Raw genomic sequence first — 26,500 nt, 5'->3', positions numbered from 1 at the left:
GGGTAGGGAGATAAATTATATGCTGCCCTATGCGTGTGCTGGGGGGGGAGATAAATTATATGCTGCCCTATGTGTGTGCTGGGGGGGGGGAGAGACCACTGGTGTAGAGCACCACAATAGGGCACTATTCTAGTCAATTGGGCTGAGCCCTTCAGTAATTTACATCTGTGTATTGTGTCAGGCACTAGAGCTCAGATGCTGCCATTCACTTAAAGGGGTGTTACGGTTAGTGGAGGAAAGTACATGTTTTCACCCATTCACTGGATGCATGAAAACTGGTAGATCAGTCGAGGTCCAACATCTGAGACCCCCACCGATCCTGAAGACGGGTGACCCATACTCTCGCTATTTTGTGCATGCATGGTAGTGACACCATTCAGTTCAATGAGGAAGACAGTTGTGCAAATATCAAACTTTTACTAAATACCCTGTGGGCCTGATTTGTCAAAAAGAGAAAAAAACTGTTGTTGTTGGCCATAGTAACCGATCCCAGTACAGCTGTAATTATTGCAGACCAGTTTATAAAAAGAAAGCTGCACTGTGATTGGTTGCTATGGGCAATAAAGACAGTTTTTATGTTAGACAGTTTTGATAAATGAGGCCCACTGTTTGTGCAGTTCGCTCCATAGTAAGGCTCACTACCTAAACATTGCATAACATTTGTGAATAAAGTCCGAAACATTAAAGATTATAGAACACGGGGGCCCAGCATTCACTTCAGAACAGTCCTGTCTACACTCCTGTTTTTGCCCAAAAGGACACACCTTTCACCACTCCTCAAACCCAGCAATGACGCTTGAACTGGATACCGCAGTTTTTAACTGAAATGGCCTTACCACCCATCCGGGATCAATTCTGTCTTTTTCTTCACACAGAGATTGGCAAAGCTGTGGAGTCAGACGCCAACATTTATTGGTCTCCGTTCTCTCAAGGACAGGAGGTCATTGACCAAAGCTCCCTCAGCTCTTCTGCCCTACTCTCTGCTCAAGATTTACTCAGTTCAGGATCAGTCTTCCCTTTTATCAGATGGCCCACTCTCTCTGGTTTGATTAAGCTGAATTTCTCCTCAGCTGGTTCTCTTTCAGCACCTGTCATCTCTCCTCCGCTTATACACACAGATCCTGAATGGATCCCCCCATTAGCTGTCCTCAGCTTATGCACACAGATCCTGGCTGGATCCCCCCCATTAGCTCTCCTCTTCTTACAAGCACAGATCCTGACTGGCTCTTCCTATTAGCCCTCTTCCACTTACACACAAAGATCCTTACTGTCTCTCTCCATTAGCTCTCCTCTGCCTACACACATATCCTGACTGTCTCTCCCCATTAGCTGTCCTCTGCTTACACACATGGACTCTGACTTGCTTCTTCTGCTTTCGGTTTTGCACATAGGAGCACTTATCACTCTCTTATTTGCTCTGTGTCTCATTTTGGTTTCACTTCCCCATCACAGCAACTTGTCTCTCTATGGCAGCAACCAGGTCCTCGAGAGGGCCTCCCAGTGTAGCGACCGAGACGCAGGGCACAACACTAAGGAGATGGCAGGAGTAGTAGTTAGGGATGTCACGGTGGCTCTACCAACTCCTCCCTTGAAGGACCCGTGTGACCCTTTGCAGAGGCCCTGACAGCCCCCTTCAGGCCAACACCGGTGGTGAGATTTACCTCTATACGGGGTTGTCACAGCTGATGCCAGACACACACACGGGTAAATCTTAGAACACACAGTTGCTGGGAATGGGTAGCAACCAGAACTTTACTTGAAGCTTTCCAACAGGTGAATTTACAGGCAGCTTGTTGGTAAAGTACACGCCAGTGCATGAAACAGTTGAGGTCAGGGAAGAGAACACAGGATAATATCAGGCCCACAGTCCAAGTTATCTGTGCAGCACCGCTCCTGGAAAGCAGAACACTCCAGAGGAGGGAAAAGAGATACTCCACTGAATACTCATACCTTTCTTCCAGACACCGCATGGCAGACTTCACTTATTCCTTAGGGATTCCTTATTATGCCTTAGGGAGATGAGGTCTTGGGAAAAAAGTTGATAGCTCTCTTCCATTCTTCACCACATGTAGTTTTAAGGTACCTACAGGTGGCTGGTAATCCCTTTTACAACAAGAACCCAAGAAGCACTCAGAAGAAGAACCTGAAGAACTCTCTCTTGCATACCTTGTAAGCACATATATCACCCAACGTCACGTGACAAGACAAAATTGTTACATTTCCAGACATAACCCAGACATTCGTAGACAGTAATCTCTTGCTCACTGCAGCTGTGCAATGCACATAACTAGTGACAGGACAATCTGCACAGTGCATCCACAGTGAGAACAAGACATTTGAGACAAATACAAGACAGTTATGGAGGGGCTAGATACATAGACTTCAGACCACTACACCAGCACTTAAACGATCTTGGTCTCTGGATTCCGGTTAGCTGGTTCTCTTTCGTGATCATCTCCCACTTTCTGTAGCTTTCTACAGGCAGATCCTGCATGGATCTTCGTCATCATGTATACATGCTGGCCACTAAATGTTTCTTCTGTCTCAACTTGTCTCTGTTCACAAGAGCTCTTTTCTTGTCTCTGTTCTGTATTCGGCCCTTTTAGGCTGCCTGTCCACGGGCATTCTTGCATTGCATTAGTAACGGCTATAATCCGTTAGACATAATAGCTTTGCTATGGAAAGCGCAGCCCTCTGTCCATGAACAGAAAATCATAGCGATTCTCCACTCGCAGGATTCAAATCGCGGCATGCCGCGATTCTCTGCGGTAATCCTATCTGTCAGATAGGCTCACTGCAGAGGACTGACAGCTCTCCCCCCTTATCGCCCACGGCAGAATATCGCTAGCGATATTTCGCAACGGCCGTGGACAGGGGGCCTAACTCTCGGTCACGAAGCTGCCCTCTTCTCTGATCTCTTCTGGACCCCACTCTCTCTTTCAGCAACACCAAGGAGCGCCCTACTTCAATTTGCTCACTGTGTGTCACATCAACACTTCATCTGCACAATGCCCGCTGCACAGACCTTTACACGTCCCCCTTAACTGGCAGGCTTCTGATTACTCTGCCCCCAATTCTTTTGCCATTTTAGTCAGTCATCCCATATAGGTATTACATGTGGATTTCAGAGATGCTATCTCCTAAATAATAACATCTATGTGGAACATTTGGAAGAGACCGATGTGAAGAAAAAAAATCACATGATCTATTTTTTCTTTTTTTTTCCTTCTTACTTTTCAGAAAGCGGGCCGATGGATTATATTTCTCCGGGTGGTAAGTTCTGTTTTTCTGAACTATGTTATTATCATCACATAAACTGTTGAAGAAAAGTGTGCTAGTATATAGATGGGTGCCGTTTTGGCTCGCACTGGGGAGTTTAGGCTGGGTTTAGGTGTTATTTTTGCAGTTGTTTTGCTGTGTATTTTGGGGAAAACTTTAGCTTCCCATCCAACAATATACTATTCTGCGTGCCCCATGTGAAAATATTATAAAATACTGTATGACACAGCTTAAAGGGGTTTCTCAGGATTGAAACATTACTAATCTGCTATAAAGCTTATCTGTAACAGCTGTATATGAATATTCATTATTCCGTAACCACGCTACTACTCAATAATAGTCCAAACCAATTTTTTGTCCTGTTGCAGGAAAAAATACTGCATAGTGACCATTCAGATAAATGGACATCCATTAAAAGCATGCCCGGCTCACTGGAGGGTCCCAAGTGGGGTACCCCCTCTATGAATTATATATATTTAGGGTGACAGGTAGATAGCGGTTGTCCTTATGAGATAACCACTTTAATGTGAAATGCAGTTCTCAAACATTGCAATCTGCTTTTCTTTTCACAGCTCTGGATTGCTTACCTGTAGGTAGGTATGATTCCATTTATCCTCATTGGGTTTTCCTTCATTCCAATTATTATTATTGCACAATTATTATACAATTATGATCGGTCACACAATCCTTTTGTACAACAATGCAATCCTATTATACAATTATTACTATATTATACCAGTGGTTCAGGAGTCCCCTGTCAGAACCTGTAACTCTCGGGGCCGCCGTGCCCGCACCACCGGTCCTGCCACCCGGGCTACAGGAGTGCGGCGTAGGGGAGCCCCGGTTCTGGTGATCTCCCCGGGCCGCTGTAAGACTGGTCGCCGCCGGGTTGCTAGGGAGGCAGCTGGTGCTTCTAGTCACTTGACTACCAGGCTGGCTTCCCTAGTAACGGTCTGTGCTGCAAGACTGGGGGCGTGCCCCCAGCACCTCCCTGATTAGCCCTGCTGCTGTCAGGCTCCCCGCCCCAATCAGCTTCTGGGGCGGGAGCACTGACAGCATTTAAATATGTGTGTTTTCCTGTCAGGCGTTGCCAGTGTTAGTTTGGTTCTCCAGCTGCACCCGCGTTTATCCTGACTGCTCTTGTGACCTCGGCTTTTCTGACACCTGCTTTTGGACTTGACTACGTTTTGCCTGACCCCTCTGTACTGCGTACCCTCTTGTTGCCTACCCGGATTGTCTGACCATTCTACCGTTGTTTGTCTCAGTGTCTGTTTGTCTCCCGTGTCCCGCTTCCCTAGTGAGGGTAGGGACCGTCGCCCAGTTGTCGCCCTGGGGGTTAGCCCAGGGGGGCAAGTAGGCAGGGACAGGGGTTGCGGGATATCTCAGGGACCCCCATATCCCGGACACTGTCCTGACAGTAACACTGGCCGAACGAAGGTCAGACCCTTGCATCCGCCCGGCGACTTTGAGCCCCTCGATGGAGGCCGTGGCGGCTGTAGCGAACCAGGTCCAGGTCCTTACGACCCTTGCCCAGGACCTAACCGCCCGCTTGCAGCCACGGGAGCAAGTGGCAGCTGCAGGCCCCATGCAGCCCCCGTCCGCTCCAGGAACAATGTCAGAACCTCGAGCCACGCTTCCGGATTGCTTCTCCGGAGAGAGAGATCAGTTTTTTGCATTTAGGGAGAGCTGCAAGCTCTACTTTGATCTCCGCCCCCACTCCTCTGGTACTGAATACCAGAAAGTGGGAATCGTAATTACCCGCCTGAGGGGAGAGCCCCAAAATTGGGCTTTCTCGCTACCAGCTGGCTCTCCAGCCCGACTATCCCTTGACGCCTTTTTTTCCGCCCTGGGTCAAATTTATGACGAACCCGACCGGGCGGGCTACGCAGTCTCCAAACTTCTGGCCCTGCGCCAGGGTTGTAAGATGGCGGAGGACTACTGTTCCCAATTTCGTCAACATTGTACGGAATCCCGGTGGAACGATGCCGCCCTAAAAGACTTATTTTTGACCGGCCTGTCTGAGGGTCTCAAGGACCTACTTGTGGCCCACCCAGAGCCTAGAACTCTGGAGCAAGCCATGTCGCTGGCTATTCGAGCCGACCGACGTTTGAGGGCCAGACACGCCGCTCGGACCACCCCACTCCCCACGTCTACTTCTTCGACTGACCCGACCTTTTACCCTCCCACCACCGAGGCCATGGAGCTGGGAGCCATGACCCCCAAGCAACGACGGGAACACCGCCTGAAGAAGAACCTCTGCTTCTACTGTGGGGAGCCGGGTCACCGCATTGCTACCTGCGCTAAGAAGCCACGGCAGGAAGAACTCCCGCTCCTAGGCAGTTGTCGGGGGGACTGTCTAGGAGCCAAGGTACTCCCTGTGTTGTCCAAGATGTTAGTGCCTTGCACCCTAGAATTTCATGCTTTCCACCGTACTGGGCAAGCCTTTGTTGATTCTGGGGCTGCGGCTAATTTCGTTAACTTTAATTTCGTTGCTCAACTGTCCGGAGTTTTGTTACGTTTAGAGACTCCGATTCTGGTTTCAGGAGTGGACTCCACTCCATTGCAAGCAGGGGTGGTTAATCTGGTTACCCCTGAAGTAAGGTTTACGATAGGAGCCTTACACGTGGAAACCTGCACCTTTCTAGTGATGAGAGATTTGTCTGTGGACGTCGTCCTAGGCCTCCCCTGGCTCCGGGAGCACAACCCGGTAGTAAATTGGGACACGTTGGAACTGGTAAGGTGGGGTCCCCGCTGTGTCAACCACCTTTGTGCGGTGAAGGTGGGAATCTCCACCTGCGAGGGGAGCCCCCTACCAGAATACCTCTCCGAGTTTTCTGACGTGTTCTCCAAACAATTATCTGAAGCTCTGCCCCCTCATAGGGAATGGGACTGTAAAATAGACTTGATTCCTGGGGCCAAACTTCCTAAGGGCCGCATTTATAACGTTACGGTCCCAGAGAGAGAATCCATGAGGGACTACATCCACGACAGTCTGGCCAAGGGGCACATCCGGCCCTCAGAATCCCCGGTGGGTGCCGGGTTTTTCTTCGTTGAGAAGAAGGATGGGGGTCTCCGGCCCTGTATTGACTATAGAGAGCTAAATAAAATCACAGTCCGAAACCAGTATGCTCTTCCACTCATTCCTGACCTCCTCAACCAGGTCGCTGGTGCCCGATGGTTTTCCAAACTTGATCTCAGGGGAGCATACAACCTCATCCGCATTCGGGAAGGGGATGAGTGGAAAACCGCCTTCAATACGCCCCTCGGGCATTTTGAATACCTAGTTATGCCTTTTGGATTGTGTAACGCCCCCGCCATTTTTCAGGGGTACATGAACTCAGTGTTTCAGGATATCATGGGGGTGTTCGTGGTTGTATATCTAGACGACATTTTGATTTTTTCCTCCGACTTGCCGAGTCACCATACTCACGTTCAGACTGTGCTAGCTCGACTCAGACATAACAAGCTGTTTGCTAAACTCGAGAAATGTGTTTTCGAGGTACAAAAGATATCATTTTTGGGGTATATCATCACGCCATGCGACTTCCAGATGGATCCTGAAAAGGTGAAGGCCATCACGGAGTGGGCCCAGCCAGGGTCGTTGAAAGCCCTTCAACGCTTCCTCGGCTTCGCCAACTACTATCGCAAATTCATTAAAGACTTCTCCGTGGTGGCTAAACCTCTAACGGACCTCACCAGAAAGGGGGCAGATGTGAGGACCTGGTCTTCTGAGGCTCTGAGGGCCTTCGATACCCTAAAGGCGGCGTTCTCTTCTGCACCTGTCCTAGTACAACCGGATCTGTCCAGCCCTTTTGTGGTGGAGGTAGATGCCTCTGAGTTTGGTGTGGGAGCGGTACTGTCCCAAGGTCCCTCCACTCTCACCAACCTTAGACCGTGTGCCTATTTTTCTAGGAAGTTTTCTTCCACCGAACGGAACTATGATATAGGCAACCGGGAATTGCTGGCGATTAAGTGGGCTTTCGAAGAGTGGAGGCATTTTTTGGAAGGAGCCCATCACCAGATCACGGTACTCACAGACCATAAAAACCTCACCTATCTAGATTCCGCTAAGAGGTTAAATGCTCGGCAAGCCCGCTGGGCCTTGTTTTTCTCTCGGTTCAATTTTATTGTTACCTATAGACCCGGTTCTAAGAATGTCAAGGCTGATGCCCTGTCTAGGAGTTTTGGTTCTCCGGAACCTTCCGAGCCGGAGCCTGAGAGCATTCTCTCCCCTGGGGTGGTCCTCGCTGCTGTCTCCTCCGACCTTTCACCTCTCATTCACGCCGCTCAACAATCTGCTCCTGAAGCCCTTCCGGAAGGTAAATTATTTGTCCCGTTGTCACTGAGATTGAAAGTGTTAGAGGAGACACATGCTTCAGTCCTAGCTGGACACCCCGGCATCAGGGGTACTCTGGAGTTAGCGGCCAGACTCTATTGGTGGCCGCACATGGCCAAGGATGTACGGGTATTTGTGTCCGCGTGCCCGGTTTGCGCAAGGGGGAAGAATCTCAGGAGACGTCCTGAGGGGCCTCTTCTGCCCTTGCCCATTCCGTCCAGGCCATGGTCCCATTTGTCCATGGATTTTATTACTGATCTGCCATCCTCGCTGGGGAATACGGTCATTTGGGTAATAGTTGACCGTTTCTCTAAAATGTCTCATTTTGTTCCGCTTGGCAAGTTGCCTAACGCCAAACTTTTGTCTGAGATGTTCATCAAGGAGATTGTTCGGTTACATGGGATCCCCGAGGATATTGTGTCAGATAGAGGGGTTCAGTTCGTCGCTCGCTTCTGGCGAGCCTTCTGTAAAAATCTAAACGTTAATTTGTCCTTTTCCTCCGCTTTCCATCCCGAGAGTAACGGACAAACGGAACGGATGAATCAAGAACTTATCCAGTATCTGCGACTGTTTGTCTCTGATAACCAGTATCAGTGGGCCAACTACTTACCTCTCGCCGAATTTGCTATTAACAACCATGGTAACTCGTCGACCCAACTATCACCTTTTTTTTGTAACTATGGGTTTCATCCCCGGTTCTCGCTTTCTACTCCTTTTGTCTCGAACAATCCGGCCGCTGACATATCCGCTGAAGAACTGTGCACAGTTTGGGCCCAGGTTCGTAAGAACCTTCAGGGTTCCCAAGAGAAACTGCGTAAATACGCAAATAAAAGACGTACTATCTCTGCACCTTTTGTGGTCGGGGAGCAGGTTTTATTATCATCCAAGAATCTGAGACTTAAGGTTCCCTCCCTGAAACTTGCTCCCCGGTTCATTGGCCCATTTACGGTTTCTCAGGTTATCAACCCGGTGTCATATAAGTTGGCACTTCCTGACCCCTGGAAGGTCCACAAGGTTTTTCACAAGAACTTGCTTAAGAAGTATGTGACTCCAGTTCTCCCCACCCAGAACCCGCCTCCTCCCTCTCTGGTACAGGGGGAACTGGAGTATGAAGTAGAAAGGCTTGTGGATGCCCGACGGGTTAGAGGTGGGCTGCAGTACCTGGTCCACTGGAGAGGATTTGGCCCTGAGGATAGGACGTGGGTCCCTGCCAGGGACGTTCATGCGCCACGCCTAGTCCAGTCATTCCACAGGGCTTTCCCGCTTAAGCCCGCACCGGGCCATGGGGGTCCGGTGTCCCCCCGTAGAAGGGGGGGTACTGTCAGAACCTGTAACTCTCGGGGCCGCCGTGCCCGCACCACCGGTCCTGCCACCCGGGCTACAGGAGTGCGGCGTAGGGGAGCCCCGGTTCTGGTGATCTCCCCGGGCCGCTGTAAGACTGGTCGCCGCCGGGTTGCTAGGGAGGCAGCTGGTGCTTCTAGTCACTTGACTACCAGGCTGGCTTCCCTAGTAACGGTCTGTGCTGCAAGACTGGGGGCGTGCCCCCAGCACCTCCCTGATTAGCCCTGCTGCTGTCAGGCTCCCCGCCCCAATCAGCTTCTGGGGCGGGAGCACTGACAGCATTTAAATATGTGTGTTTTCCTGTCAGGCGTTGCCAGTGTTAGTTTGGTTCTCCAGCTGCACCCGCGTTTATCCTGACTGCTCTTGTGACCTCGGCTTTTCTGACACCTGCTTTTGGACTTGACTACGTTTTGCCTGACCCCTCTGTACTGCGTACCCTCTTGTTGCCTACCCGGATTGTCTGACCATTCTACCGTTGTTTGTCTCAGTGTCTGTTTGTCTCCCGTGTCCCGCTTCCCTAGTGAGGGTAGGGACCGTCGCCCAGTTGTCGCCCTGGGGGTTAGCCCAGGGGGGCAAGTAGGCAGGGACAGGGGTTGCGGGATATCTCAGGGACCCCCATATCCCGGACACTGTCCTGACATCCCCTATATACAACTCTGCAGATGTTGGCAGCTCTACAGACTTTTGCGCACTTCTGAGAGGTCACATCTAGACCTTGGCACTGTGCCAAGAGCAAAGACTACTCGAAAAAAAAAGTCAAACTAGCAGAGTAAACTTTTAAATATAGCAAATGGTGTTGAGCCAGACAGAATGGTGAAAGTAACAAATCCTAGTGCACAATAGAGGATAGTGCAGAAGTAGTTATATCATTTTTATTACAAAACTAGTTCAATTACCTAAATTGTAACACATGGAAATTATAATTTAAAATTCAGAAAGTACATCTGATGTTTGTTTTTGACATAATGATCAACCATCGCACCCTCAAGATCGGTGCAACCTTGGAGATAAGTCACATGAACACATGTATCCCTACACATTTGAACTGGGATGTTATTGAATTCCTCAGTGAGAGCCAGCTTCAATTCATTGACTGTTGAAATTGGAAGCGTGTACGCTTTATGTAATTACAACGACGAGTGTTGTGGACTGATGTGGCCAAGTTCCATGTGTCCGAAGGCGGTACCAGACACAACTGTCTTTAGTGGTGATCAGAAAACCCTGAAATGACAATTATCCTGGTGTGGTGGTCTGGGCAGGAATTTTGCATCAGGGATTGATGCGCCCATTCTCCTTTTTTTTTTTTTTTGAGCGATCTGGGACAGGAAATAGTTACTTGGATCTGCTTCACCACTGTTTATCCTATCACCCAGGACTGGGATATTTTCAACAGCATGTGGTGGCCGCGGGATGGGGCCCCCTCTTATTATGCACTCTGTGTTCGTGACTGGTTAGATGAGATGTTTCCAGAATGTTGGATAGGCAGATGTGGGCCAGTAGACTGGCCAGCTCGCTCCACAGATCTTACACCACCTGACTTTATCCTATTGGGAAATGTTAAGAATAAAGTTTACACACATCCCATTTCAACAGTCAATAAATTGAAGCTTGCTATCAATGAGGAATTCAATAACATTCCAGTTCAAATATGTAGGACGCATGTGATCATGTGACTTATCGTCTCCAAGCTTGCATCGATCTTGAAAGGGTTCTGTCAGCTAAAATAAATCAATACTTACCTATTCCTCACCCTGTCAGTCTTCTTACTGCATCCCGGATGATTTTTCTGTCTTCTGCAGTCCCCCTGGAATCACGTCACCTCCAGACAGCTGGATCCTCTTCTTACTGTGACATTATGTCCATTCTCGTCATTCTGATTCCTGCAGGTCAGTGAAGGTTACGTCACTAGTGATGTAGCGCTCACTGCCTACCAGGGAATGCCGACTCCTAGGCCGTGCTATTGCTGAGACTGTGCATGCGCGTTGTCTTGTGGCAATAGTATATGAACACTTGCGGCAAGACAGCGCGCATGCACAATTTCAGCAATTGCCCGGCATTCCCTGCTAGGTAGTAAACGCTACGTCAATAGTGACATAACGCACAGTGACGCGCCGTAAGGAGACTGACGAGAATGGACGTTCCAAAACAGGAACAAGAGGAGCCGCCTGGCTTGCGGTAATGTTACCCGAGAGACTGGAGGAGCCAGGAGAATATCGGTGAGGAGAAGATGCAGTAAGAAGACTGACGGGGAAGGAATAGGTAAGTATTGATTTTTTTCTAATGACAAAGCCCCTTCAAGGCTGCGATGGTTGATCATTATGTCAAAAATAGACATTGGATGTCCTTTCTGAATGTTTCATTTTAATTTGCATTTGTTACAATATAGGTTACTGACTGGTTTTGTACTTGCTTTACATTAAAGCCTCTCTCACACAGGCGCCAGCAATATAGCCAAGAGAAAATCGCAGTGATGGTGCATCTGTGTGTTCTGTGCGATATCGCTGCGTTTTCTGATGGCGATATCACAATTATGTGTTGCTACAAAGTCGCGTGACCTTGTAGCGCTCTTTTGCTGTGATTTACTGGTGGTCTTGATATATAAGCCCTACCTCGATCATAAGCCCTGTCTGCAATTTTAAAAAACACAATGTATCACGTAACAGGCAATGTCTGCTCAGTCAATCACTGCAGCGCTTGCTGAACCAATCAAAGCTAGTGCTTCCTGGAAGCAGAGTTTTTGAATCTCTGACCAGGAAGCGCTGACTGAAAACTACAAGCAAGTGCCGGAGCTGCAGAGGGGAAGTGCGCTGGAGTGGACAGCGCCTGATTGGTGATGCAGTATTTTGGGGGGGGAGATTAACCCCTTAATGACGCGGCCCCTTTTTCTTTTTCCATTTTCGTTTTTTCCTCCCCCCCCTTCAAAAAATTTGTAACTCCTTTATTTATCCATCGGCGTCGCTGTATGAGGGCTTGTTTTTGGCGGGACGAGTTGTATTTTTCAATGGTGCTATTTAAAGTACCATATAATGTATTGAAAAACTTTAAAAAAATTCTAAGTGGAGTAAAATGAAAAAAAAAACGACATTTCGCCATCTTTTAGTGGTCTTGTTTATACGGCGCACAAACGGCAACAAAAGCGACATGCTAACTTTATTCTATGGGTCGGTACGAATACTACAATACCAAACTTGTATAGGTTTTTTTCTTAATATACTACTCTTGCCAACTGGAGGTACAGTATAGTTCCATATATTCTGCTCAGGTTATCCTCTTGAATTCCTTCTTCTGTGTCAATTCAGCATACTGTGAGATATGCTTTAATAGAGAGGTGGTACAGCTCCGACTTCTGGGATGCCCACAGAGCATAAAATGAATACCTTGCAATATCATAGTTAACATAGGTATGAGCAGATGTAGTATAGCCGGGCAAAAAAAGCTCTTGGATGAGCAGTATAGCTTATTTAAAAGAGGTTTTCCAGGAAGAATACTATTGATGATCTATCATCAGAATAGGTCATTAATAGTTGATTGGCTGGGGTCCGTCACTCGGGGTTTTGACCAATCCGCTAATCTGTACTCCAACCTCTGTGAAGTGTCCAACGCTTGTAATTGCAAGTGCGACTCTCATTGAAATCAACGCGAGCCGTGTCGGCAGTTACAAGCGTCGGCCAGTACACAGGGGTCAAAGCAGAGACTTCCGCTGCTTCCACTCCAACTTCTATGTAATTGTGGTGTTGTCAGCGGGCGCACAGTCAGCTGATCGGTCAGGGTCCTGAGCAACGGATCCCAGCCGATCAAGTATTGTTGACCTATCCCGAGGATAGGTCATCAATAGTGTTCTCTCTGAAAACCCCTTTAAGCTTTTGGGATGGGTTGCAAAGTTATATCTCTGCTTACTATACAATCTGTAAGTGCAGTAATTGTGCACCCAGTGTTGTATGTGCCACCATAGTTGTGTCATGACATCTGTACATCTACCTGTTGCAGAAACGTTGTCTGGATAAATTTATATCTATGGATGTGATTATTGTATAATTCTGAACTTAAGCAGAGTTGAGTAACTAAAGTTGTAGTGCAGTCAGGGACCAAGTGAGAAAATAGGTGCATCATGATGTGCAGCTCAGAGCAGTCCTATGGATGTGTCCATCACTCAGCTGTTGTCCGGGCCTAAGATAAGAACCTCCATCACATCAGGAATCGCCAGATTTTCTTTTTGGATTCAAAGAGAAGTGATTACAGGAAGGACTACAGGTCCATTCTCCGTTATCATCTCTTTTCATACTGTAAGAAATTAAAATTCATTCCTGCTGCAGAGCGCCCAGCAGCACGCCAGTGAGGGGCATCCTCAGCTTATTCATCACTGGGAGCATACGATGGGCATAAGTGGGCAAAGATCACTCTACATGATTTATGGATCCAGGACATTTCATCTTTTGTTCCTGTCATTATCATCTGCTTTTCTTTCAGGGGGGGGGGGGGTGCAGAAGCTGAAAGGTTCAGTTATACTGTACCATAAAGGGAATATTTCATGCATTTCATTTTAGTTTCATGTAATATTAAATACTCTTGTATAAAACAAAAAAGTAATATGGAGATGATACCTTTATACCCCAGTAACATTTCAGTAGTATCAGTTGCGACAGGCCCCAGTAACAGTTCAGTTCCAGCAGTGCAGACAGACCCCAGTAACATTTCATTGGCAGCAGTAGGACAGACCCCAGTAACATTTCAGTAGCAACAATATAGACAGACCCCTGTAACATTTACGTAGAAGCAGTATAGGGAGAGCCCAGTATTTGTAACATTTCAGTAGTGACAGTACAGACAGACCCCAGTAACATTTCCGTAGAAGCAGTATGGGCAAAGCAGCAGATTAACATTTCTGTTGCAGCAGTATAGGGAGAGCACAGTATTTGTAACATTTCAGTACTTGCAGTATAGACAGACCCCAGTAACATTTCCGTAGAAGCTGTATAGGGAGAGCCCAGTATTTGTAACATTTCAGTAGTAGCAGTATAGACAGACCCCAGTAACATTTACGTAGAAGCAGTATAGGTAGAGCCCAGTATTAGTTGCATTTCAGTAGTAGCAGTATAGACAGGCCCCAGTAACATTTCCGTAGAAGCAGTATAGGCAAAGCAGCAGATTAACATTTCCGTTGCAGGAGGATAGGGAGAGCACAGTATTTGTAACATTTCAGTACTTGCAGTATAGACAGGCCCGTAACATTTACGTAGAAGCAGTATAGGGAGAGCCCAGTATTTGTAACATTTCAGTAGTAGTAGTATAGACAGGTTCCAGTATCATTTCCGTAGAAGCAGTATGGGCAGAGCCCAGTATTAGTTACTTTTCAGTAGTAGCAGTATAGACAGGCCCCAGTAACATTTCCGTGGAAGCAGTATGGGCAGAGCCCAGTATTAATAACATTACAGTAGTAACTATATACACAAACCAAGGTAACATTTCTGTTGCAGAAGTATAGTCAGACCCCTCTAGCATTACTGTGGCAGAAGTATAGCTAGGCAGAACAGAGTTACATTTCTGTAACAAAAGTGTAGGCCAACCCCAGACACATTGGTGTACCATGAGTGCAGGTGAAGCCCATAAAAATTACTTGGATTACATTGCAGGTGAGGGCCCAAAAAATTGGTGTACCGACAGTACAAATGTACCCCAGAAAAATTGCCCATGCCCAACCCAGAGGGCAGGTGAAACCCATTAATCGCTTAGCTTACTGTGGCTTAATATGTAACTAGGCCTGGAGTCTGCCCAGTTAAAATAAAAATTGGTTCAGGTGGAAGTTTCAATGCTTTAATGAGAATTGAAACGTATAATTATTGTTTACAAAAGTTATATGAGCCTTTTGGGCCACAGAAAAATTCCCCGTTTGGGGTGATTACGTGAGGTTTCAGGAGGAGGAGCAGGAGGAGGAGAACGAATATCATACACAGATTGACAAAGGTAAAGGTCCCCATTTTTTAAGGTGATAGAGAACAATGCTTGCATCCGCGGTTGCAGCGAAAAAAATCTTTGGGTACCGCTGGTGGAGAAGAGAAGTCTGGGGAAATCCAGGCTTTGTTCATCTTTATGAGTGTTAGCCTGTCGGCACTGTCAGTTGACAGGCGGGTACGCTTATCCGTGATGATTCCCCCAGCTGCACTTAACACCCTCTCTGACAAGACGCTAGCCGCAGGGCAAGCCAGCACCTCCAGGGCATACAGCGCGAGTTTGTGACACGTGTCCAGCTTTGACACCCAGTAGTTGTACAGAGCAGAGGCGTCACGGAGGATGGTAGTACGATCGTCTGCGTACTCCCTCACCATCTTTTTACAGTGCTCCCTCCGACTCAACCTTGACTGGGGAGTGGTGAGTCTTGCTGGGGAGCCATAAAGCTGACAAAGGCCTTGGAGAGTGTTCCCCTGCCTGCGCTGAACATGCTGCCTGATCTCCGCGTCTCCCCTTCTCCTTGGCCCTCGGAACTGCGCCTTCTGCCACTAGCGCTGTTGGATGGGAAGTTTACCATCAGTTTGTCCACCAGGGCCCTGTGGTATTGCATCACTCTCGAACCCCTTTCCTCTTCGGGAATGAGAGTGGAAAGGTTCTCCTTATACCGTGGGTCGAGCAGTGTGTACACCCAGTAATCCGTAGTGGCCAGAATGCGTCTAACGCGAGGGTCACGAGAAAGGCATCCTAGGATGAAGTCAGCCATGTGTGCCAGGGTACCTGTACGCAAAACATGGCTGTCTTCACTAGGAAGATCACTTTGAGGATGATCCTCCTACTCCTCCACAGGCCATACATGCTGAATGGATGAGAGGCAAGCAGCATGGGTACCCTCTGCAGTGGGCCCGGCTGTCTCTTCCCCCTCCTCAGGCTCCACCCCCTCCTCCTCCTCAACGCGCTGAGATATAGACATGAGGGTGCTCTGACTATCCAGCGACATACTGTCTTCCCCTGCCTCCGTTTCCGACTGCAAAGCGTCAGTCTTTATGCTTTACAGGAAACTTCTCAACAGGCATAGCAGGGGAATGGTGACGCTAATGATTGCAGCATCGCCGCTCACCATCTGGGTAGACTCCTCAAAGTTTCCAAGGACCTGGCAGATATCTGCCATCCAGGCCCACTCCTCGGTAAACAATTGAGGAGGCTGACTCCCACTACGCTGCCCATGTTGGAGCTGGTATTCCACTATAGCTCTACGCTGCTCATACAGCCGGGACATGTGAAGCGTAGAGTTCCACCGTGTGGGCACGTCGCAAAGCAGTCGGTGCACTGGCAGATTAAACCGATGTTGCAGGGTGCGTAGGGTGGCAGCGTCCGTGTTGGACTTGCAGAAATGTGCGCTGACCTGACGCACCTTGCCGAGCAGGTCTGACAAGTGTGGGTAGCCTTTTAGAAACCGCTGAACCACCAAATTAAAGACGTGGGCCAGGCATAGCACGTGCGTGAGGCTGCCGAGCTGCAGAGCCGCCACCAGGTTACGGCCGTTGTCACATATGACCATGCCCGGTTGGAGGCTCAGCGGCGAAAGCCAGCGGTTGGTCTGCTCTGTCAGACCATGCAACAGTTCGTGGGCCATGTGCCTCTTCTCTCCTAAGCTGAGTAGTTTCAGCACGGCCTGCTGATGCTTGCCCACCGCTGTGCTGCCGCGCGACACCGACTGCTGGTGACGTGCTGCTGCTGACACATCTGGATTGCGAGGCAGAGGTTGTGGAGGAGGAAGGTTTAGTGGAGGTGGCATACACCGCCGCAGATACCACCACCGATCTGGGGCCCGCAATTCTAGGGGTGGGTAGGACGTGAGCGGTCCCAGGCTCTGACTCGGTCCCAGCCTCCACTAAATTCACCCAATGTGCCATCAGGGAGATATAGTGGCCCTGCCCACCTGTGCTTGTCCACGTGTCCGTTGTTAAGTGGACCTTGCCAGTAACCGCGTTGGTGAGGGCGCGTACAATGTTGCGTTAGACATGGTCGTGTAGGGCTGGGACGGCACAGCGTGAAAAATAGTGGCGACTGGGGACAGAGTAGCGCGGGGCCGCCGCCGCCATCATGTTTTGGAAAGCCTCAGTTTCCACAAGCCTGTAGGTGAGCATCTCCAGGCTGATCAATTTGGCTCTGTGGACATTTAAAGCTTGAGCGTGCGGGGCGGCGTATTTGCGCTTTCGCTCCAATGATACTCTTAGCGACAGCTGGATGCTGCGCTGAGAGACATTGCTGGATGGGGCCGAGGACAGCGGAGGTGAGGGTGTGGGTCCAGGCCAGGAGAAGCTCGTGCCTGTGTCGTGAGAGGTGGGTTGGATCTCAGTGGCAGGTTGGGGCCCAGGGGGAGAGGCAGTGGCGCAACCCGGATGTGGTGAACGGCCTTCGTCCCACCTTGTGGGGTGCTTGGCCATCATATGCCTGCGCATGCTGGTGGTGGTGAGACTGGTGGTGCTGGCTCCACGGCTGATCTTGGCGCGACAAAGGTTGCACACCACTGTTCGTCGGTCATCCACGGTCTTAGTGAAAAACTCCCACACCTTTTGAGCACCTTGGCCTCTGCACGGTGGCTTGGCGCGAGGGGGTGCTTTGGGAAACAGCTGGTGGATTATTCGCTCTGGCCCTGCCTCTACCCCTGGCCACGCCACTGCCTCTTCCAACCTGTCCTGCAGCTACAATTGCCTCCCCCTCTGAAGACCTGTCCTCAGTTGGCTTATCCTACTAGGTGGGGTCAGTCACCTCATCGTCCAGCGGCTCTTCCTCCGAATCCTCTGTGCGCTCCTCCCTCGGACTTACTGCCCTTACTACTGCCTCACTGATAGACAACTGTGTCTCATCGTCATCGTCCTTCTCACCCACTGAAAGCTCTTGAGACAGGTTCCGGAAGTCCCCAGCCTCATCCCCTGGACCCCGGGAACTTTCCAAAGGTTGGGCATCGGTCACAACAAACTCCTCCGGTGGGAGAGGAACCATTGTTGCCCAATCTGGGCAGGGGCCCGAGAATAGTGCCTGGGAGTCTGCCTGCTCCCCAGAATGTGTCATTTCATGGAGTGAGGAGGCTGGGAGGAAGGAGGAGCAGCAGCCAGAGGATTCAGAGTTGCAGCAGTGGACAGCGTAGAAGGCTGGGTGGTCGATAGATTGCTGGATGCACTTTCTGCCATCCACGGCAGGATCGGCTCACACTGCTCGTCTTTTAATAAAGGTCTACGACGTGGACCCAAAAATTGTGATATGAAGCTGGGGACCCCAGAAACTTTCCTCTCTCCTACTCCCGCAGCAGCCGGCTGTGATTCACCTGGACCAGGAACTCGGCCTATACCCACACCCTCACTTGGAACTCCGCGTCCTCGCCCTCGTCCATGTCCTCTAGCCCTACCCCTACCCCTCAGCATGGTGGATTACGAATAGAGCAGACACACAGCAGTGTAAAAAATGTTTGAATTCTTATTGGCGTACAGTTGGAGTGAGACAGCGCTTATGTAACGCAAACTGTAGCCAGGAAAAAAATTATTCAGAAGACTGCAAGCACGCCTAGCTGTGCAATATGCAATACTGATACTCCTGAGCTCACACCAGCCACGCAGTGAAATGCAGAGAGTCACAGCTAGCCGTAAGGATTTTCCTTTTTTTTTTTTTGGTAATTTTAGTGCAATGCAATGCAGGCTAGATTGCGCCAATGTGAGTTTCCCTGTATGGGGGTCTGTCACCGTGCGTGTAGTTTACAGCAAACACACAGCGGTGTAAGAAATTTTGGAATTCTTATTGGCCTGCAGTTGGAGTGAGACAGCGCAAACTGCAGCCAGGAAAAAAATTATCCGGAAGACTGCAAGCACGCCTAGCTGTGCAATAATGAGGTACTACAACTACCAGCATCCACGGAGTTAAATGCAGACGGTCACAGCCCTAAACAGGTGCTTTTTTGGGGTTCTTCAAGACAGGATTCCACACTATCACTGTACCTGCCTCACCAATACTTCCCCTATACTCTGTAGAATTGGCTGCAGACTGAGAGCGCAATAGCCTGCAGAGCCCAAGATGAATGAAAAAATTTGGTGCAAAGCTGCTCCTAGCAGCAACAACTGAAATTCACACGGTAAGATGTGGCCCTAAGAAGCACCGTTGGGGTTCTTGTACACTACCCACTGTCCCTGCCTGACCAATACTGCCCCTATACTACGTAGTACAGACTGCAGCCTGAGAACGCTATAGCTGTAATGGGGCTGCACACTCGATATAAAAAAAAAATATATATTGTGCAAAACTGCTCCCAGCACCCACAGCAGTAGTGTACTAGGTGAGCTGTGGCCCTAAGAAGGACCGTTGTGGTTCTTGCAGATGCTAACACTCTCCCTATATCAGCAGCAGCACTGTCCCTAATCTCTGCCAGTGTGTGTCTGAGGCGAGCAGCGGGCGGCGCCACTCACTGCAGGGCGGTGGGATAGGGCTGGAACGTCACAGGAGGAAGTTGTAATGCCTTCCCTGCATGTCTATTGTCCAGAAAATGGCGCTAACATTTCAGGGAAGTAAATGGAATTGAGTCGAGTTCCGTGTGGTGCTCGTCTCGAGTAACGAGCATCTCGAACACCCTAATACTCGAACGAGCATCAAGCTCGGACGAGTATGCTCGCTCATCTCTAATGTTTACACAAGCCGATCAGTGTTTGATTCTTATACCTGCATAAACTGAATGGCAAATGAATTTTCATTCATTGTTAAGTCACTGACAGTGTTTACACTGACTGATTATTGTTCACTTTTGCACAATCCAGCGATAAAATGGATTAATTGTTCTGGGTAAAAAGGCCCCCGATGTCTGGACAGTCATATCGTTTGAATTTCTAATATCCAGCTTATCGCTGATCCGGAGAAGTTAAAGGGTCCTTAGAGTGTACAGGAAGTGATGGAGCATAGATCCTCCCCAAATATTAGGTAGTGACAGGGAAGCTGCAGACCCCTATCTGGGGGTAATATTGTTACTATCCTGCCTTCTCTACTCTTCCATCAGTACAATTGAGCTGTCATTAGCTCAGCTCTCTTTACTAAGAAAGAAATTTCACAGTTCATACAGAAAAGCTGAGAAGTGAACTACAGACAATAGGAAATTGCTTTAGTGGCCAGTGTGAAAACTGCAGTAGTGCATGATTTCTTTATGTAGATAAATCTATAAAAACATGACTGTATTAACAAATTAATTTATAATGAAAACCTGACGCAAATAAGATTTCATTTTCTGAAGACAGATTCCCTTCAGAGGACATTTTCTTTTTTGCAGTAACTTATAACACTTCGTATTAGTAGGACACTCTACCAATATCCTGAACAGCAGAGCTGCATTCTCATTGATATTTTCCCTGCACAGTGCCACTTATGACCAGCTGTTGTGTAGAGCAGTGGTCCCCAACCACCAGTCCGCGGACCAGGGACGGGCCGTTAGGTGTTTAGCACCAGTCCGCGGCGCCGCCGGGAACTTTTCTTCTCAACACAAGGCGACACCGCTCACCACTGAAGCGATTACCAGCGGGGGCGCCGCAGCTTAGCGCTGGTTATCGCGCTGATCCCGGCGCACACTGACGTCAGTGTGCAGCCAGGATCCTCCTCCCTGAGTCCCCTTTTCATTAGTTCCGCAGAAGAGGACTCTGAGAGGAAGCGTGCCGGGCTACACACTGACGTCAGGGCAAGCAGAGAGAGAGCGACGCTGACAGCAGGGAGGAGGTAAGTATTAAGGTTGGGGGGGTGCTTATTACTAGCGGGGGCTATTTATTTCTGGGGGGGGCTGCTTACTACTGGGGGGGACTGCCTATTACTGAGGGGGCTACTTACTACTGGTGGGCGCTGCAGCTCCGCACTGGTAATCGCGCTGAACCCGGCGCACACTGACGTCAGTGTGCAGCCAGGATCCTCCTCCCCGAGTCCCTTTTTCATTAGTTCCGCAGGAGATGACTCGGGGAGGAAGCGTGCCGGGCTACACACTGACATCAGGGCAAGCAGAGAGAGAGCAACGCTGACAGCAGGGAGGAGGTAAGTATATGGGTTGGGGGGGTGCTTATTACTAGGGGGGGCTGTTTATTTCTGGGGGGGCTGCTTACTACTGGGGGTGACTGCCTATTACTGAGGGGTGGGGGCTGCCTGTTACTGGGGAGGCTGCTTATTACTGGGGTGGGGGCTGCTTATTACTGGGGAGGTGCTGCTTACTGCTGGGGGGCTGCTTATTACTGGAGGGGGCTGCTTATTACTGGGGGGGGGCTGCCTATTACTGGTGGCGGGGCCTGCTTATTACTGGTGAGGGGCCTGCTTATTACTGGGGGTGGGGGCTACTTATTACAGGGGGAGGGGCTGCTAATTACTGGGGGGGCTGGTTATTAGTGGGGGGTGCTTATTACTGGGGGGGCTGTCTATTACTGGGGGGGAGATGAATTATATGCTGCCCTATGTGTGTGCTGGGGGGGAGATGAATTATATGCTGCCCTATGTGTGTGCTTGGGGGGGGGAGATAAATTATATGCTGCCCTATGTGTGTGCTGGGGGGGGTGAGATAAATTATATGCTGCCCTATGTGTGTGCTGGGGGTGGAGATAAATTATATGCTGCCCTATGTGTGTGCTGGGGGGGGAGATAAATTATATGCTGCCCTATGTGTGTGCTGCCAGGCCGGGGGATATATTATACTGCCCTATGTATGTACTGCCAGGACATTCAAAATCAGGGGTCCCCAACCACCGGGGCCGGGCCGTTAGGTGTTTAGCGCCAGTCCGCGGCACTGCCAGGAACTTTTCTTCTCAACACAACGCCCGCGGGCCGAATCCGGCCCACTGCCTCGTGTCATGTGGCCCGCGGCGTGCCGTCGCCGCTCACCACTGAAGCAATCACCAGCGGGGGCACCGCAGCTCCCCGCTGGTAATCGCGCTGCCCCCGGCACACACTGACGTCAGTGTGCAGCCAGGATCCTCCTCCCTGAGTCCCCTTTTCATTAGTTCCGCAGGAGAGGACTCGGGGAGGAAGCGTTCCGGGCTACACACTGACGTCAGGGCAAGCAGAGAGAGAGCAACACTGACAGCAGGGAGGAGGTAAGTATATGGGTTGGGGGGGTGCTTATTACTAGCGGGGGCTATTTATTTCTGGGGGGGGGCTGCTTACTGGGGGGGGACTGCCTATTACTGAGGGGGCTGCTTACTACTGGGGGGGGGCTGCTTTCTACTGGAGGGGCTGCTTATTACTGGGGGGCTGCCTATTACTGAGGGGTGGGGGCTGCCTGTTACTGGGGGGGCTGCTAATTACTGGGGGGGGGGCTGGTTATTACTGGGGGGGTGCTTATTACTGGGGGAGCCTGTCTATTACTCTATATGCTGCCCTATGTGTGTGCTGGGGGGGTGAGATAAATTATATGCTGCCCTATTTGTGTCCTGGGGGGGGGAGATAAATTATATGCTGCCCTATGTGTGTGCTGGGGGGGAGATAAATTAAATGCTGCCCTATGTGTGTGCTGGGGGGGGGGTTAAATTATATGCTGCCCTATTAAATAAGTATGCACTAAACTCCAACCCCCCTCATAACCCCGCTCCATATAACCAAAGCCCCACCCATGTCCCTCCCAACCCTGCTGGGCCTGGTAAAAAAGGTCTTGCTTGAAGCCGGTTCCTGGTGCCAAAAAGGTTGGAGACCACTGGTGTAGAGCACTACAATAGGGCACTATTCTAGTCAATTGGGCTGAGCCCTTCAGTAATTTACATCTGTGTATTGTGTCCGGCACTAGAACTCAGATGCTGCCATTCACTTAAAGGGGTGTTACGGTTAGTGGAGGAAAGTACAAGTTTTCACCCATTTACTGGATGCGTGAAAACTGGTAGATCAGTCGAGGTCCAACATCTGAGACCCCCACCGATCCTGAAGACAGGTGACCCATACCCTCTGTATTTTGCAATGCAGGATCCCTTCCTTCTATTTCATTAATATATCAGCCACTGTTTGTGCGTGCATGGTAGTGGCACCATTCAGTTCAATGAGGAAGACAGTTGTGCAAATATCAAACTTTTACTAAATACCCTGTGGGCCTGATTTGTCAAAAAAAAGAGAAAAACTGTTGTTGTTGGCCATAGTAACCGATCCCAGTACAGATGTAATTATTGCAGAGCAATTTATAAAAAGAAAGCTGCGCTGTGATTGGTTGCTATAGGCAATAAAGACAGTTTTTATGTTAGACAGTTTTGATAAATGAGGCCCACTGTTTGTGCAGTTTGCTCCATAGTAAGGCTCACTACTTAAACATTGCATAACATTTGTGAATAAAGTCCGAAACATTAAATATTATAAAACACGGGGGCCCAGCATTCACTTCAGAACAGTCCTGTCTACACTCCTTTTTTTGCCCAAAAGGACACACCTTTCACCACTCATCAACCCCAGAAATGACGCTTGAACTGGATACCGCAGTTTTTAACTGAAATGGCCTTACCACCCATCTGGGATCAACTCAGTCTTTTTCTTCACACAGAGATTGGCAAAGCTGTGGAGTCAGACGCCAACATTTATTGGTCCCCGTTCTCTCAAGGACAGGAGGTCATTGACCAAAGCTCCCTCAGCTCTTCTGCCCTACTCTCTGCTCAAGATTTACTCAGTTCAGGATCAGTCTTCCCTTTTATCAGATGGCCCACTCTCTCTGGTTTGATTCAGCTGAATTTCTCCTCAGCTGGTTCTCTTTCACCACCTGTCATCTCTCCCCGCTTACACACACAGATCCTGAATGGATCCCCCCATTAGCTGTCCTCTGCTTATACACACACACAGATCCTGGCTGGATCAACCCATTAGCTCTCCTCTTCTTACAAGCACAGATCCTGACTGGTTCTTCCTATTAGCCCTCTTCCACTTACACACACAGATCCTTACTGTCTCTCTCCATTAGCTCTCCTCTGCCTACACACAGATCCTGACTGGCTCTTCCCATTGGCCCTCCTCTGCCTACACACAGATCCTGACTGGCTCTTCCCATTAGCCCTCCTCTGCCTACACACAGATCCTGACTGGCTCTTCCCATTAGCCCTCCTCTGCCTACACACAGGTCCTGACTGGCTCTTCCCATTAGCCCTCCTCTGCCTACACACAGATCCTGACTGGCTCTTCCCATTGGCCCTCCTCTGCCTACACACAGATCCTGACTGGCTCTTCGCATTAGCCCTCCTCTGCCTACACACAGATCCTGACTGGCTCTTCCCATTAGCCCTCCTCTGCCTACACACATATCCTGACTGGCTCTTCCCATTAGCCCTCCTCCACTTACACACACAAATCCTGACTGTCTCTCTCCATTAGCTCTCCTTTGCCTACACACATATCCTGACTGTCTCTCCCCATTAGCTGTCCTCCGCTTACACACATGGACTCTGACTTGCTTCTTCTGCTTTCGGTTTTGCACATAGGAGCACTTATCACTCTCTTATTTGCTCTGTGTCTCATTTTGGTTTCACTTCCACATCACAGCAACTTGTCTCTCTATGGCAGCAACCAGGTCCTCGAGAGGGCCTCCCAGTGTAGCGACCGAGACGCAGGGCACAACACTAAGGAGATGGCAGGAGTAGTATTTAGGGATGTCACGGTGGCTCTACCAACTCCTCCCTTGAGGGGCCCGTGTGACCCTTTGCCAAGGCCCTAACAGCCCCCTTCAGGCCAACACTGGTGGTGAGATTTACCTCTATACGGGGTTGTCACAGGTGATGCCAGACACACACACGGGTAAATCTTAGAACACACAGTTGCTGGGAATGGGCAGCAACCGGAACTTTACTTGAAGCTTTACCAACAAGCTGCCTGTAAATTCACCTGTTGGAAAGTACACGCCAGTGCAGGAAACAGTTGAGGCCAGGGAGGAGAACACAGGATAATATCAGGCCCACAGTCCAAGTTATCTGTGCAGCACCACTCCTGGAAAGCAGAACACTCCAGAGGGAGGAAAAAGAGATACTCCACTGAACACTCATACCTTTCTTCCAGACACTGCATGGCAGACTTCACTTATTTATGCCTTAGGGAGATGAGGTCTTGGGGAAAAAAGTCGATAGCTCTCTTCCATTCTTCACCACATGTAAGTGGTAAGTAACTGGCACTCCCTCTCACAAGAACCCAAGAAGCACTCAGAAGAAGAACCTGAAGAACTCTCTCTTGCACACCTTGTAAGCACATATATCACCCAACGTCATGTGACAAGACAAAATTGTTACATTTCCAGATATTCGTAAACAGTAATCTCTTGCTCACTGCAGCTGTGCAATACACATAACTAGTGACAGGACAATCTGCGCAGTGCATCCACAGTGAGAACATGACATGTGAGACAAATACAAGACAGTTATGGAGGGTCTAGATACATAGACTTCAGGCCACTACACCAGCACTTAAACGATCTTGGTCTCTGGATTCCGGTTTGCTGGTTCTCTTTCGTGATCATCTCCCACTTTCTGTAGCTTTCTACAGGCAGATCCTGCATGGATCTTCGTCATCATGTATACATTCTGGCCACTAAATGTTTCTTCTGTCTCAACTTGTCTCTGTTCACAAGAGCTCTTTTCTTGTCTCTGTTCTGTATTCGGCCCTTTTAGGCTGCCTGTCCATGGGCATTCTTACATTGTATTACTAACGGCTATAATCCGTTAGACATAATAGCTTTGCTATGGAAAGCGCAGCCCTCTGTCCATGAACAGAAAATCATAGCGATTCTCCACTCACAGGATTCAAATCGCAGCATGCCGCGATTTGCCGCAATTCTCCGCTGTGAGTCTATCTGTCAGATAGGCTCACTGCAGAGAACTGACAGCTCTCCCCCCTCATCGCCCGCAGCAGAATATCGCTAGCGATATTTCACAACGGCTGTGGACAGGGGGCCTAACTCTCAGTCACAAAGCTGCCCTCTTCTTCTTTGATCTCTTCTGGACCCCACTCTCTCTTTCAGCAACACAAAGGAGCGCCCTCCTTCAATTTGCTCACTGTGTGTCACATCAACACTTCATCTGCACAATGCCCGCTGCACAGACCTTTACACGTCCCCCTTAACTGGCAGGCTTCTGATTACTCTGCCCCCGATTCTTTTGCCATTTTAGTCAGTCATCCCATATAGGTATTACATGTGGATTTCAGAGATGCTATCTCCTAAATAATAACATCTATGTGGAACATTTGGAAGGGACCGATGTGAAGAAAAAAAATCACATGATCTATTTTTTCTTTTTTTTCCTTCTTACTTTTCAGAAGGCTTCGCAGACGGTTCAATGAGGAATTATACTTCTCTGGGTGCGTAAGTTCTGCTTATTTGAACTATGTTATTATCATCACATAAACTGTTGAAGAAAAGTGTGCTAGTATATAGATGGGTGCCGTTTTGGCTCGCACTGGGGAGTTTAGGCTGGGTTTAGGTGTTATTTTTGCAGCTGTTTTGCTGTGTATTTTGGGGAAAACTTCAGCTTCCCATCCAACAATATACTATTCTGTGTGCCCCATGTGAAAATATTATAAAATACTGTATGACACAGCTTAAAGGGGTTTCTCAGGACTGAAACATTACTAATATTCTATAAAGCT

At 49.2% G+C, this 26,500-nt stretch overlaps 1 protein-coding gene across 1 annotated transcript in view; it reads left to right on the top strand.

The window, feature by feature from the left end:
- The window catches only part of LOC136627523 (von Willebrand factor A domain-containing protein 5A-like), a 176,455-nt gene that overhangs the window by 124,722 nt on the left and 25,233 nt on the right, over positions 1–26,500 (top strand). The window contains exons 18-20 of the mRNA XM_066602705.1: positions 3,241–3,273; positions 3,852–3,872; positions 26,171–26,212. Of these exons, the coding sequence (XP_066458802.1) occupies positions 3,241–3,273; positions 3,852–3,872; positions 26,171–26,212 (96 nt within the window). The remainder of the gene's footprint in view (positions 1–3,240; positions 3,274–3,851; positions 3,873–26,170; positions 26,213–26,500) is intronic.

Source organism: Eleutherodactylus coqui, chromosome 5 (genome assembly GCF_035609145.1).
Source record: "Eleutherodactylus coqui strain aEleCoq1 chromosome 5, aEleCoq1.hap1, whole genome shotgun sequence".
In the NCBI taxonomy this organism is placed as follows: Eukaryota; Metazoa; Chordata; class Amphibia; order Anura; family Eleutherodactylidae; genus Eleutherodactylus; species Eleutherodactylus coqui.
Note: the sequence above shows the minus strand (reverse complement) of the source record. Positions and strands in the feature narration are given on the sequence as shown.